General features: G+C 42.4%; 2 protein-coding genes across 2 annotated transcripts in view; one reads left to right on the top strand and one right to left on the bottom strand.

The window, feature by feature from the left end:
* Positions 1-1,098, top strand: part of LOC308052095 (neuronal acetylcholine receptor subunit alpha-7-like) — a gene marked incomplete at both ends in the record, with an annotated part of 47,325 nt that extends 46,227 nt beyond the window's left edge. Inside the window, one exon of the mRNA XM_080362876.1 lies at positions 577-1,098. Coding sequence (XP_080219002.1) covers positions 577-1,098 — 522 coding nt within the window. The remainder of the gene's footprint in view (positions 1-576) is intronic.
* Positions 1,099-7,063: 5,965 nt separating this feature from the next.
* The window catches only part of TRABD2A (TraB domain containing 2A), an 81,763-nt gene continuing 74,530 nt past the window's right edge, over positions 7,064-14,296 (bottom strand). Inside the window, exons 6-7 of the mRNA XM_080362422.1 lie at positions 12,332-12,583; positions 7,064-7,456 (exon numbers count right to left, since the gene is read on the bottom strand). Of these exons, the coding sequence (XP_080218548.1) occupies positions 7,276-7,456; positions 12,332-12,583 (433 nt within the window). The 3' untranslated portion in view covers positions 7,064-7,275. The remainder of the gene's footprint in view (positions 7,457-12,331; positions 12,584-14,296) is intronic.

Raw genomic sequence — 14,296 nt, 5'->3', positions numbered from 1 at the left:
ATTAAAATGGCTTTCAAATAATTAAAAACAAACAAATAAACAAACAAAAACCAGCCAAGGCCATTTAGTTAGACTTAAACAATAGAGATGGTGGTGGGGCATCTGCTAAAAACAACTGTTAGTCTGGTGCATAGAGTGTTTTTTTTCAGCAGAATCTAAACTTTGGCCTCCCTCCTACACCCCAAATCTTTAAGTGTATCTCTTTCCATACTACGTGAGAAATGGTTGAAAACCATGCAGCCAATTTTCTGCCCTCTGCTCAGTTACAGATATCTGGGTTTGTTAGCTAAAAATAGGACTTCAAGAATCATCTTGTAAAGTGAGATTTTTTAGCCTCTTTTACCTTTTAAGCTAAGTGGGTATTGAACACTTCTATAATAAATACATGTCTGAAAAAAGGTCATTCTTGGGAAGAAGCCAGACCCCCCAAAAGACTGATTTGAAAGCAGATACCTGGAGAACACAGAAAGCAGTTGGTCTTTCTAAAGGACCATACAGACTAATAATAACAGTCACAAAAAACCTTTAAAATGCAGAAAAGTTTCCTTTATTTCTATAATGATAACTCTCTTTCAGGTCCATGTCATCCTACTGAATTGGTGTGCTTGGTTTTTACGAATGAAAAAACCCGGGGAAAATATAAAGCCCCTCTCTTGCAAATATAAGTATCCAAAGCACCATCTGAGCATAAGCAGCACAGAGATGAATGTGCTACCTGGGCACCAGTCTTGCAATTGCAACATGATCTATAGCTACCATGCAATGAATAATCCATGCTGCCCCCAGAAGAATGATCTGGGTAGCAAGAGTGGAAAGACTACTTTCCCCTTACCAGAAGATATTGAACATGTTCAAAAGAAAGCTTTGATGGATACTATTCCAGTGATTATTAATATTCTGGAGGAAGTTCAGTTCATAGCAAAGTACTTCAGGAAACAAGATGAGGGTGAAGACATCTGCAGTGAGTGGAAGTTTGCAGCTGCTGTCATAGACCGATTATGCCTGGTTGCATTTACCCTTTTTGCCATCATTTGCACATTTACAATACTGATGTCTGCTCCAAATTTTATAGAAGCTGTTTCAAAGGATTTTGCATAAGAATTTAAAAGATGAGCATGATAATTTAGAAGTTAATTTTACCAGGTTTTTTTCTATGTAATTTAACTCAAGAGAGAAGTGTACTTATATGTGCTAACATACACAGAAGGGGATGAAAATAATTTCAGGAGGTTATGTTGGTTTCATGTTGGTTATTGTAGTTACTGAATAGTAAACATATTGAGCTCTGTTAGTTACTTCATAGACTAGTGCCATGTGTAATTTTGTCATGATCTGTGAAGAATGATAGATAAGATTTCAGATCTACAATATTATTACAAATTAAGAGGACTATCAATGTGTTACTATGAATTTGTGTACTTTTAGATATTGTTAATAATTTAAATGATCATTGATGGCTTCACAATGTTTTGTTGTTTCCAGTATATTTGTGTTTTATCATTTTTGTTTGGTGTGGCTCTGACATTCACTTCTCAGATTTGACGGATGTATCTCCACAGCCTTATGATGCTGTGTGATGTATCCACAAAAATAAAGTATAATCATGCTAGGTCTTACTAGTGCAGTGACTGGAGTGTTTCCTCAGTAAATATGTTAACAGAATGTATTTTTCCCAGAACATTACTTTTTTTTTTTTTTTTTGCTCTTTTTCATTAGGAAATGCTGGTTTCAAGGTCGAAAAAAATATTCGTTCTCCATGCAGCCAATCACATATGTCATTAACACTGCCTTCTTAGCTGTCCCCCTGCTCAGCTGTTGCTGTCATCTTGAAACTCTGCTTCATTTGAAATATCTCTGATCCCTTGGGACATAGTTGCCAACCTAATACTAACTCTGTTTAATAAGGGCAAAAATCTTGGCCTTATATAACCTGTGGGAAATTTGCCTCTGATTAATTTGGATCAGATTTCATGTTTAGACTACACTGAAGTAGTATTTTCTGAAAATTCTATTAGTATAGTATACCACTATTCTTAATACCAGCTTCTTTCTTCTCACTACTGTGAATGGGAATAACACCTCTGTCAGAGTAATATATTTTTTTGCCTACCGATCAAAGCAGAGCTACAAAATGTCTTTGTCTGATAGACACACCTTTGCGATTTGGGCTAACATAGCACTTCTTTGAATGTTCACTGAAAGAAAACAACTTATTATCTGTGAGGATTGTATTAGATATATTGCCAGGCCATGGGATGTTGGTCTGCAGGGCACCCAGTTTGATCCACACCACCACCTTTTAGTGGATGAGGGAAAGGCTGTAGGTGTTCTGTACTTAGACTTCAGCAAGACCCTTGATAGTGTTTCCCACAGCATTCACAAGGAGAAATCGACAGTTAATGGACTGGAAGGGTGTACTCTTCGCTGGGTAAAAAACTGGATGGATGGCTGGGTCCAAAGAATTCTGGTGAATGGAGTCAAATCCAGTTGGCAGCCAGTCATGAGTGGTGTTTCCCAGGACTCAGTAATAGGGCCAGTTCTGTTTAATACCTTTATGAATGATCTGGATGAGGGGATTGAGTATACCCTCAGCCAGTTTGCAGATGACACCAACTTGGGTGGGAGTGTTAAGGGTAGGAAGGCTCTACAGAGGGATCTGGACCAGCTGGATCATTGGATAGAGGCAAATTGTATGGTGGTAAACAAGGCCAAGTGCTGGGTCCTGCACTTGGGTCACAACAATGCCAGGCAGTGCCACAGGCTTGGGGAAGAGTAGCTGGAAAGCTGTCTGGATCTGGATTGCTGGTTGACAACCAGGTGAACATGAGCCAGCAATGTGCCCAGGTGGTCAAAAGGACCAACAACATCCTGACTTGTATCAGGAATAGTGTGGCCAGCATGACCAGGGAAGTGAATGTCCCTCTGTACTTGGCACTGGTGAGGCCGCACCTCGAACCCTATGCTCAGTTTGGGGCACCTCACTACAAGAAAGACATTGAGATACTGGAGCGAGTTCAGAGAAGGGTGATAAAGCTGGTGAAGGATCTACAGAAAGAGCCTTATGAGGAGCACCTGAAGGAACTGAGGCTGTTTAACCTGGAGAAAAGCAAGTTCAGGGGAGAACTTATCACCAGCTACCTGAAATGGGCAGGTGTTGGTCTCTTCTCCCAAGTAGCAAGTGATAGGAAAAGTGATAGGAAAGGAAATGACCTCAAGTTGCTCCAGGGGAGGTTTAGATTTGTATGAGGAAAAATTTCTTTACAGAAAGGGTTATCAAGCATGGGAACAGGTTGCCCAGGGAAGTGGTAGAGTCACCATCCCTGGAGGTGTTTAAAAGATACATAAATGAAGTACTTAAGGACATGGTTTAGTGCCAGAGTCAAGTTAATTATTGGACTCGAAGATCTTGAGGGTCTCTTGCAACCAAAATGCTTCTGTGATCTTCTCTGGTTCACTTCCAGCTTCCTGTTCTCCCATTGTTAGTGTACCAAAATTAACATTTCCCGTACATGGGTGATAGATCCTTCCCACCATCACTGCTGGAGAGAAAGATGATCATGGCGCTATTACTCAACAAAAAGAATTTCCATCTAAAAGGTGATGGTGAAGGTGGCAGTTCTACAGACTAAAGGATTATGCAACTATTTCTTTTAGCATAAGGTGCTTGAGCTTTTCCATTATTGCTCATCGTTCAGTAGTGATGGCTCCCTTCAAGTAGTGACTTCACTGTAATGAATGTTACCTCTGTAGCTGTAAGATCAGATAATCACACCAATGGATATATCACACGGCTTGGAATTACGTTGAAGAAAGCACCTAAAAGCTCTTGGAGGTCCTGACTACAGTGACCTGCTTTGTGTTTCACTCAGCTTTTGCACTTCTTGTGGTTTCTTTAGTTATGGTTGCAGCTCTTAGGGGTAACTGTGGCTTAAAGTAAAAGCCTCTACTGACAGTTCAATTCATATTTCAGAGAGATCTTGTTTTCCTTCAGAGGAGTGCTCTAAATAGCTCTTTCTGAGCCTCCAGAAGAAAACTCCCATGATCTCCACTTCTTTCTCTTACCTGTTTTGCTGCTTCTACTTAAAAAACTGGCCTTGCCCAGGTACAGAATGAAACTCAGGAGTTGTTTACCTGAGAGAAATACCTAACTGAACAGCAGAACTGGTCCAGGGCGTTAGATTAGAGATATCAGGCTGTACTTATGGAAAGCAGCTGAAATGTTCATTTTGATTTGTTGCTTTTGTTATGGAGACAATCAATAGATAAAAAATCTATATCTGTGGGAACAGCAGGATGTGCAGTTCCAGCTAAAGGGCCTTGGACAGATTATACAGAAGTACATTTTTTATAAGTGTACGAAGTGATAGCCCATGCCAGTAAGAATGATATCTTGGGTTGGAAAACCGTCCCCATATGTATGGCATGTGAATGTTGGGCCTGGGCATGTGAATGAGCGGGTCGGAATGCCACCCACAAGATATGCATGGGAACGTGACTGAAAACAATCACAACATGTGGTCTGTTTAGAATAACATTTTTTGAAAAAACTGTCTAACCTCTTGGTCCAGCAATGTATCTGTAAACCTATACATTGAGAACTGTTAATGAAAGAGAGCTCAGCTCTGCCTGGCTCTGCTATTGCTGCTAACAAGAACTCTGTGCCTACTCATCTCTGCCTGTGTCCATATGAATCGTTCTCATCGCTGCAATATCCAACTACCTCTGCAGCTGATGATGTGGGATGCTAAGTGACCTTTAGAACACTTTTTCAAGGACCACTAATATTTTTGCTTGAAAACCTCTATTTTTGAAAGTAGTCTCGAGTGACATGATAAAAAGATAAAAGCTAATGTTAAAGCATACAGTCACACTAACGTAGAATCCTAATGCGAAGCATGTTTCCTTACCATGAAACACAGAGTTGTTGTATAAGAGTATTTTAACTTGATGCATACCTCTTAGGATCAGCAAGCTGATGAAAACTATCTGAAAACAACAGCATAAAATTAATTTCAATCAGTTTTTTATTTTATAAAAGCTGGTGCAAATAAAAAATTCAATGTGTCAATTACTACCTTATACAGTTAAGATTGCCAGGGCTGGATTGTCTCTTAGAAATGTCCTAAAACTCAGCTTCACAAATTCTTACAATGGACTGAAACTGCTTGCTGCTTACTTTTTCAGATGACAAAGTAAGGCAGATCCTTTTGATATCCAGTGGTCACTTGGCCTTTTGGAAGGTAATAACACTGTTACCAGAAAATTTGTGGAATGACAAAGTGTAGCATGGCACAGAAAAATGGTCACTGTACATACAGATCATTACAGATTAAAGTGCAAATGTATTTAAGATTTTCCTGAGAGCTACAGTACACTTGGAAAGATTGATGCATCATCTGTATATATTGATTCACAGCTCTTCATGGCAACAACTTAAGGTGTCTGTCAAGTTATTACATCATTTTAAAAGAAGGAAAAGTTCCCAAATTGATTACAAAAGGTAAATGGCAGCTAGTAACTAATCCATAATATCCTTTACAAAATACAGGCACTGAAAGGGAGAGCACATCACCAGCCTGGCTGCCATGTAAAGCCAGAACGCACCCAGGACCCTGAGGTCCTGTAGTATTCTCTATGGGAAGGAATACACAATGAGATGGTGCCGTCTTCCACCTGAGCTCAGGTATTTCATTCCCCAGAGTGCTGCTCCAAGCTGCAATATTTAGCCTCTCATTCCTTGTTTTCCTCAGCAAATTGAGGCTTTGTTCAGGTTCAGTGCTTCTGAAGCAGGACTGAAACTTGAGATCAAGAGACAAAAAAGCCTGTTAGGAAATACAGAACCATTTGGTCCTCCTCCAATGTGCACTGGAAGGATGAGAAAAATAGGTACTTTTTATAAGCAATGAAAAAAGTAGCAAAACACATGTGTATGCATTGGAAACCTGAGTTTTTGTTGCTCCACTGGGTCAAGTGACTACTGTGTTTCCAAGGTATCAGGCTCAGCACATTGGCTCCAAGCTCTCCCATGGATGAATCTTATGAGACCTTCCCAGACAATAAAATCCTTCTAGAAGGAGGGAAGGATGTATTTCTCACAAAATGAGTCTGTGTGATCACAAGAGGATGCAAGTACAAGCAAAGAAAACCCGCATGAGTTGCAAGCTTCCTACATCCAACAGTCAAAAGCATATTCATTTTAAACACACAGCAAAGGACTTAAGTAAGAAAACTTTCAAGGATTTCCTAGACTGAAGTCTACCTGTGTAGAATAGAAAGCCGTTCCTCCCCAAAAGTGAATCTAGCCATAAAAGAACAATATATTAGTGATTTAGAAAGAGAGAGGAAACCTGCATCTGCACTTCTCAAATCACTTATTGGGAATTTTGAAAGCATCCAGCAGTATGATTGTGAAGGTCTCTGGGCATTTTTTTTTTCTTAAATGTACACTAGCTTGTGCTTATGAGACTTAAAATCATAGAATCATTTTGGTTGTAAGAGACCCTTAAGATCATCAAGTCCAATCATAACCTACCATAATCTAGCACTTAAACCATATTCTTAAGAACCTCATCTACACCTCTTTTAAACACCTCCAGGGATGGTGACTTCATGACTTCCCTGGGCAGCCTATTCCAGTGCTTCACAACCCTTCCCATAAAGAAGTGTTTCCTAATGTCCAATCTGAATCTTCCCTGGAGGAACCTGAGGCCATTGAACATTCAGGTGTATCCTTACAACAGAATCAAACAGGCAGCAGACACATTCTGTTCACAAGTCTTTACTGTTTTATTCCACTGTAGCAGGTGTTGTCATTAACCTTATATGTAATCTGGAGCCCAAACAGGCAAAAACTAAAAACATTATCAGTACCAACCTCTCTTTTTCAGCTGTCCTCATATGACCAAAATATTCCGTTATAATAAACAAGCTAGTGGTGTATAAATCTTCTTAAAAGGCACTGAAGGTGAAAAAAAAATGTAATTTAGTTGGCCTCATACAGCTAAACAACAGCTATGTCATAGTGACTTATAATCTCCCCAAAGTATTATGGGTTTACATGAAATCATTCTTCCGCAAGTGAAGAATAAGTAACACTTTGATTAAAATATCTTCTCCCATATTGAGTAACCCAGTTAATAGTGTCAGTGATCCAGATTCAGGAAAAGGAGGCAGTTTAAGAACACACAAAATAATAGGTGTCTTCTATTTTTTTTTTTTTTTCACATAAGTTTTGTTTTTGCTTTTTAAAGCCTGCAACTCAGCTCCCTCTGTGTTTCAATGCAGCCTTATCATATGCAAAGTCAAAGTCAGCAGTGGAAGGAAGAGAGAACAGGAAAGCTGGTGAGCACTGCCAGTATGGGTGTGAGTGTGACTTGACCATCTGGGGCCCCAGGGCTGGGGTTCAACCGTGATGTAGCCATTAATTATGCGGATCCGGGGAGGAGGGTCTGTAGCACTGCAAGGCAAAAGGAGAATGTCAGTCCAGATGCAGCCCAGAACGGCCTGATGCCCACAGAGCAGGAGGTAGTCAGCCTCTGCCCCGTTGTCAGTCTTCTGGACTCCTGGCAATGGTTGCTCATACTGGTTCCATGCTCACCAAGGGCCTGTATCTCCTCACAGGAGAGTGCTGCCTTGTCCCTTCCCCACAGGCATGGGCACCTCACACACCAGCCCACATGGACAAGAGTGATGCCCAGCTAAACTGTGAAGCAGTCTTGAAGGTAAATGGGAACACTAAAACACCTGCTCTGTACTCAGATCTATGTAGCCAGCCTGCCCATTGCTCACATGCAGTCAGATGAGTAAGAAAACCATGTTTCTAGCACCTTTCAGCTAAGCAGAAAATACGCAAGGAGAACAAAACAAGCTTTGTTGGAGAGAAGTGTCACTGCAGTGAGACTTGCTGAGCACAGCAGGAGTGAGGCACCTAATTTCAGCTCAATCCATCTTCTCCCGTCTTGCTTCTGTACGTGTATGTTAGCATGGACCAAACTTGTTCCTATACTGCAAGTTCCCTTCCACAGGTCAGGAATTACATAGGAATTACTTTACATGACATGCTTTAAGGAGAGGAAAAGTCACTTCCAGAAATACATCCTAGAGCCACTTCGAAAAGATCTCCATATCCCACAGTATCTCCCAGTGGTAACAAGGACTCCAATGTGGTGATGAACCAGAACTGAATTAGAGCCTGCATGATGCTGAACTTCCATCATGGCAACATGTGATGGAGGAGAGAAATTTGTGTGCTCCAGACTGCTAATACCAACTGCCCTGAATTGGGGGAGCTTCCACATCATAGCAAGTCAAGAATCAGGATGGTAAAATACTATACATATGTTGTTCTCTTTGGCAGTGGATTGAAAGCCATGCTTGACAGCTGACCCCAAAGGTCAAAAGGATATTCCATACTATATAACACCAGGCTCAGCATATAAAGCTGGGGGAAAAAGAAGGACGGGTAGGACGTTTGGAGTTACGGCAATTGTCTTCCCAAGTAACTTTAATGTATGAGGGAGCCCTGATTTCCTGGAGGTGGCTGAAAACCTGTCTGCTGATGGCAAGTAGAGAATGAATTCCTTATTTAACTTTGCTTGCATACACAGCTTTTGCTTTACATATTAAACTAGCAGGGTTCTGCAGGGATCCATCATAGTGTCAATACTCTTCAATGTCTTCATAAATTACTTGGACACAGGGCTTGAGGGAATATTGAGTAAGTTTGCTGATGATGTAAAATTGGGAGGAGCTGTTGACACTCTCAAGGGCAAAGAGGCCCTGCAGAGGGATCTGGACAAATTGGAGAACTGGGCAGTCATCAACTATATGGAGGAATAAGGATTATGTTTCTTACTGTATTATTAATAAATGCCCTGAACTGTGAAACTACTGCCTGCAGTTGGTCGGTGGCAGTTATTTTCTTGTCTCCATATCCAGACTAGAAGCGGAAATGTCACTTGTTCAAGCTCTCCTCCGGGGCTCCAAGTTCTAAATTCTATTAATTTCCATAGCATTGCTTCTGACTTACAGCTACCTAAATGAGTTCAAAATAACTCATAACTCATTAAGAGCTCACTCTGAATAACTATCCAGACACTAGCAGGCTTCCACAGGGATCCATCTTATGGCCAGTACTCTTCAATGTCTTTATAAATGATTTGGACACAGGATTTGAGGGAATACTAAGTAACTTCAACAATGACACTAAATTGGGAAGAGCTGTCGACACTCTCGAGGGCAGAGAGGCCCTGCAGAGGTATCTGGAAAAATTGGAGAACCGGGCAATTGCCAACCATATAAAGTTCAACAATGGCAAGTGCCAGATTTTTCACCTGGGACACAGCAACCCTGGCTGTGTCCTGACTAGGGGACAAGATGCTGGAATGCAGCTCTGCAGAGAGGGATCTGGGGGTTCTGGTTGATGGCAAGTTGAACATGAGCCAACAGTGTGCCCTGGCAGACAAGAGGGCCACCCGTGTCCTGGGGTGCAACAAGCACAGCATTGCCAGCCAGGTGAGGTAGGTGATTGTCCTGCTCTGCTCTGCACTGGTGCAGCCTCACCAGGAGCACCGTGTGCAGTTCTGGGCACCACAGGATAAAAAGGATATTAAGCTACTGGAGAGTGTCTGTAAGAGGGCCACAAAGTTGGTGAAGGGTTTGGAGGGGAAGCCAGATGAGGAGCAGCTAAAGTCACTTGGTTTGTTCAGCCTGGAGAAGAGGAGACTGAGGGGAGACCTCATTGTGGTCTACAGCTTCCTCACAAGGGGAGGAGTAGGGGCAGGCGCTGATCTCTCCTCTCTGGTGACTAATGACAGAACTCGAGGGAATATCAGAAAGATGTGCCAGGGAAGGTTTAGATTGGATATTAGGAAAAGGTTCTTCACCCAGAGAGTGGTGGAGCACTGGAACAGTCTCCCCAAGGAGTCAGTCATGGCCAAAGTGTGTCAACATTCAAGAGGAGACTATACAACACCCTCAGACACACGGTGTGAATTTTGGGGTTGTCCTATGCAGAGACAGGAGTTGGACTTGATGATCCTTGTGGATCCCTTCCAACTCAGGACATTCTATAGTTCTAAGCTTTCTTTATCTCACTCCATGAGTTTCCTCAGTCTACCGATTCTTTCCCCCATCCCACCAAGGGGCAGGGGGAGTGAGTGGCTGGGTGTTAAACCACATGACCAAGACATGCCCTGCACACCTGTGAGTTTAAGCCCAGGAAGGCTGGATTTCCCTGGGCACACATTTCGTCTGTGCCACAAGGTGGGGCTGTCAGATCAGCCCATGCCTGTCCGGGCAGCCCGCAGCGGCACGGTGTGCTTGTACATGTGGGTATTGGGGCAGAGAAGGTGGTGGTTCTCCTTGCTTTACAAAGATAACCCAATGCACAGGTGGGGGCTGTGCATGAATGGCAGCTGCTTCTCTGACATTCGCTGCTTTACCTCTGCAGTGGAGGGTGCAACAATCTTCCAGGCAGCATTAAGCATGCTTTTTCTTTACCAGTGCTGTCATGCAACAGCTCCATCTGTAGATTTTCCAGCTCTCTGCTACTAAGGACTCGCCCCTAAAGAGAATTTGTCACCTAGCACCTGGGTAAATTTCTAGCATAACTTAATTAATAGGGGAAGAAAGGAAATATTTACAAAAGAAGAAAAGGAAAGAAGGCATTTACTGCTCCCATACTTACGCAGTAGTTTGCTAAATAGTTCCCTGCAATCCAGCATATAGCCCTAATGTACCTCCAATTTAGTCACAGTAGCACATGCTCCCATCTTCCCTCTTCTTCTGAAGGAACTGATGCTGTAAGTTCTTGTATATCTCACATCAGAGGCACCCAGAGACTTCCCTAAGCTTTATGGGAACAACTGTGTGTGAAACTGAACATGTCAGAGTGCAGGCAGCGTGAAGCTTGCGATCATAAAGACTCCAAACCATTCTTTAGTGCTTCAACTAAACAGAATGTGAGCAGAAGCTCCAAAGACCCATCCAACAAACAGCTGTCAGCAACTACATTAATAGAAAGTAAATGATACACTAAAAGGCAAAATCATATATGATCAATGCAAGGATTTGTTGCACTGGTGAATCTTGGACTTTGTGTAGGTCTGTCAGTGGACACCCAAATCTCCATTTGCATTTGTGTCCCTTTCTTTCCAAACTACTCACACTTAGGGTTGGAAGGTGGAGCAGAGAGAGGATGCAAAACTACTCTAGAAAAGAGGAAAAGGAGTCTAGTCTCTAAGATTTAACAATGGCTGAATCATTAGAACAGAACAATAGCTGCTGCACCTGCTCGCAGCCAGCCTGAGCAACGTATTACTTGAAGCAGTGATGAAGCTGGACTAACAGATGTGACAGTAGAGGCATAGGAGAATCCTGATATACTCAGTACCTTGGGGAGCAGGAAGAAATAATAATATAGAGGTTTCATTTCAAGAACTGAAGGCTTTTCTCCATCATCCAGACCTGTCTGGATATTTACAGTACCACAAAAATAAAATGCTTTCAACCTGAGTATGGCAGAGATACAAACAGAGACACAAAATGCAGAAGAGAGCAGACTCAGCTCTGTATATCATCTGACAAGAGGGAAACATAGTACACATTCAGCCACAAGCCTAAGTACAGCTAGTGAGGGAGAAATTGGTCCTTTTTTTGCAGGTTGCTGCAGTTCTTGTAGGTGAATAATCTTTTCTGGATGAAAACTAGGGAGTATATGTGAACCTTTGCCCCGTAACACACTCTGTTCTTTATATGAACTCTATCATCCATTACATTGTCACCCACTTTTCCAGATCTCCATCATCCATAAGGTTGTCACCCACCTTTCCACATGTCCAGTAATGCCATGGGGCTCACGTGCTTTTTAAGACTGGAAGAATACAGAGACTAGAGACACTGCATAAATATTGTCTGAATGTGAGGAGCACATATGCCAGATATGGCAGTTTCCACATATGCAGCAGCTCTTGGATAAAGCTGCAAGGCTTTAATCTGTACCATTCACTACTGGATCCAGCTTTTTGTGATAAAAAGGATTACCATGTGCTCACAATCCCTCAAGCCTAAATGCAAAATGTCTAGATAATGCTTTCACTTGTATTATGCTTAATTTTCCACAAACCCAACAAGCAGAAGAAGCTATTTTGGCACTGAAAGCACAAGCAGCCTTGAGTACATGTTTCAGCAAGATTCATGGTGAGGGAGAAGGTCAGATCATGCACTCAGCATGTGTCTAGCCCCTGCAGAAGCCTGGTGTACTGGATTAATCAGTCTAAGTTAAAGTCCAGTTTGCAAAACAAACCCTCCTCCCTCCCCAGCCATCGGCTACCTTTCTTCGAGGCGAACCCAGAGTTCGTTGAACTGTCGTGGTCTTTGCTTCTTCTGATGCTTCTTTTTTTTGTACTTCCTGTCTACCTTCTCCAGCATGTCAGTGTTGTCAGGGAGCAGGAGGTGAGGTGGGAGGCCTTCCTCCTCCTCTGTCTCCCCAGGGTGCAATGGCAGTGGGAGCTCCCGAGGTGTGACATAGGGGCCATGTGCTGATGGTGACGATGAAAAGGGTAATAAGGTTTGGGTGTGGTTTCTGTTGGAAGAAGGAGGGAACACAGATAATATTTGAAAAGGCTTTGAGGCAAAATCCTTGTACTGATCCCATTAAGGCACATATAAAACAGGTGTTTCTCCCTGACTATATTGGCAGGATGCTTATTTCTCTGCCTGGTGTTCCTACTCCCTCTTTCTTAAGACAATATTCTGATCAAAATAGTTCTGTTTAATAAAAAAAAAAAGCTTTGGAAAAGAGGTAATTTGGAACTGAGGAAAGAACACAGTTTGGCTCAGGGTGGAATAATTCAGGGTATGAAAAACCTTGTGTATCTAGAAAGAGACAAAAAAGGAACTACCCTCAAAGTCAGAGGAAGTCACACCACACTCCTCCAGCCTGATGCACTCCAGAACATAGATCAGATTATTCCCTTCAGCAATTCCTGCCCAAAGCCAACATGAGGGGCAGGGGGATGGGACAGGGACAGGATGACTAAGGTACTCTAGCTGAAGGAGCCAGTCCTAGATCAACAGTTCTCACTGGTGGAGAAGGTAAGCAATAAACTAGTCCACAGACTGTGGTCATGGCTTCAGAAATAGATCTCGCAAATTAACATCTTTAAGGGAATAGCTCAATATACCATTAAGCAATACTTTGGGCCTTCCCATCTGCAGAAACTGGAAGAAGACTAGCTGTCAAGTTCACCAGCATCTCATTTTCTCTTTCGTAAAACCAGATGCACAGACCAGCGAATGCACAGCCTTTAAAAAACATCAGGTCAGGGGACATGTCTGACACATAAGAATCCAGAGCTCAAATTCCTACTGTGGCATGGACTTCTAGTGTAAGCATTTACTTTCATCACGCTAATCTGCAAAAGGAGACAATGCTGTCCTGCCAGTCAGAGCAGCACACCAAGGAAGAGAAAATGGCAGTTATGAAGGGTTATACCAGATGAGTATGGAAGGGAGAAGGCTGAGAAATTGCAGCTCTCCCACAATGCAGAAGTGAGCTTTGCACACATTTATAGCAAGTAATGACAGAGTAAGAGTCAGGCCTTCAGCTGATCTGCACTAACAGCTTTCTGGCTGCACAGAACCTGTAGTAGGCTAGTAGCATTATCTGGAATTTCAAAACAGCTCCAGCAAGTGAGACACTGCAGTAAGACTATGTACATGCACAAACTCACTCACAAGGCAAATCCTGGAAGCCCAAAGGATCTCTCAGTCGAGCCCTCAGAAAAAACTCTAGTGCTATGCTGACCTAGCTTCATGAAAAGGTGATACATTGAAGAAACAATCAATCAGCTCCACCCTGATTATTCAAGCTCTGTTTCATTACGTTTAGAGCAAGCAACACCTCCTCATATATACTCCAAGGCAGTCTGCGGTCTCCTATCCACTCATGGCTTTGCTGGCGCACAGCCTTCCAATTGCTTAAAACAAAGCAATTCCCCCTTTTTTACTTGTTCATGAGCATCTTGGCAAACTCACAAACTCAGTCCACTCTGTGGATACAGAGAGCACAACAGAGATATCTGACTGATCTTTATGGCTATTTCATAAAGAGAAGAGATGCAGCAGTCTTCTGTAACATAACAATATCAGAGACTGGCTTGGGCTGAAATTCAGAAAAGTAACAGATGACTACAGACCACTATGCAGAAAGCTGGCTTCAATCAGTTAAACCTTCCCAGAACCACAGTTTGTTTCCTTTCTGCCTTGCAATGGCATCAAAAGGAAGAGGTCCAGA

Source organism: Nesoenas mayeri (assembly GCF_963082525.1).
Source record: "Nesoenas mayeri genome assembly, chromosome: Z".
NCBI classification, from domain to species: domain Eukaryota; kingdom Metazoa; phylum Chordata; class Aves; order Columbiformes; family Columbidae; genus Nesoenas; species Nesoenas mayeri.
This window is presented reverse-complemented; position numbering and strand designations above follow the sequence as displayed.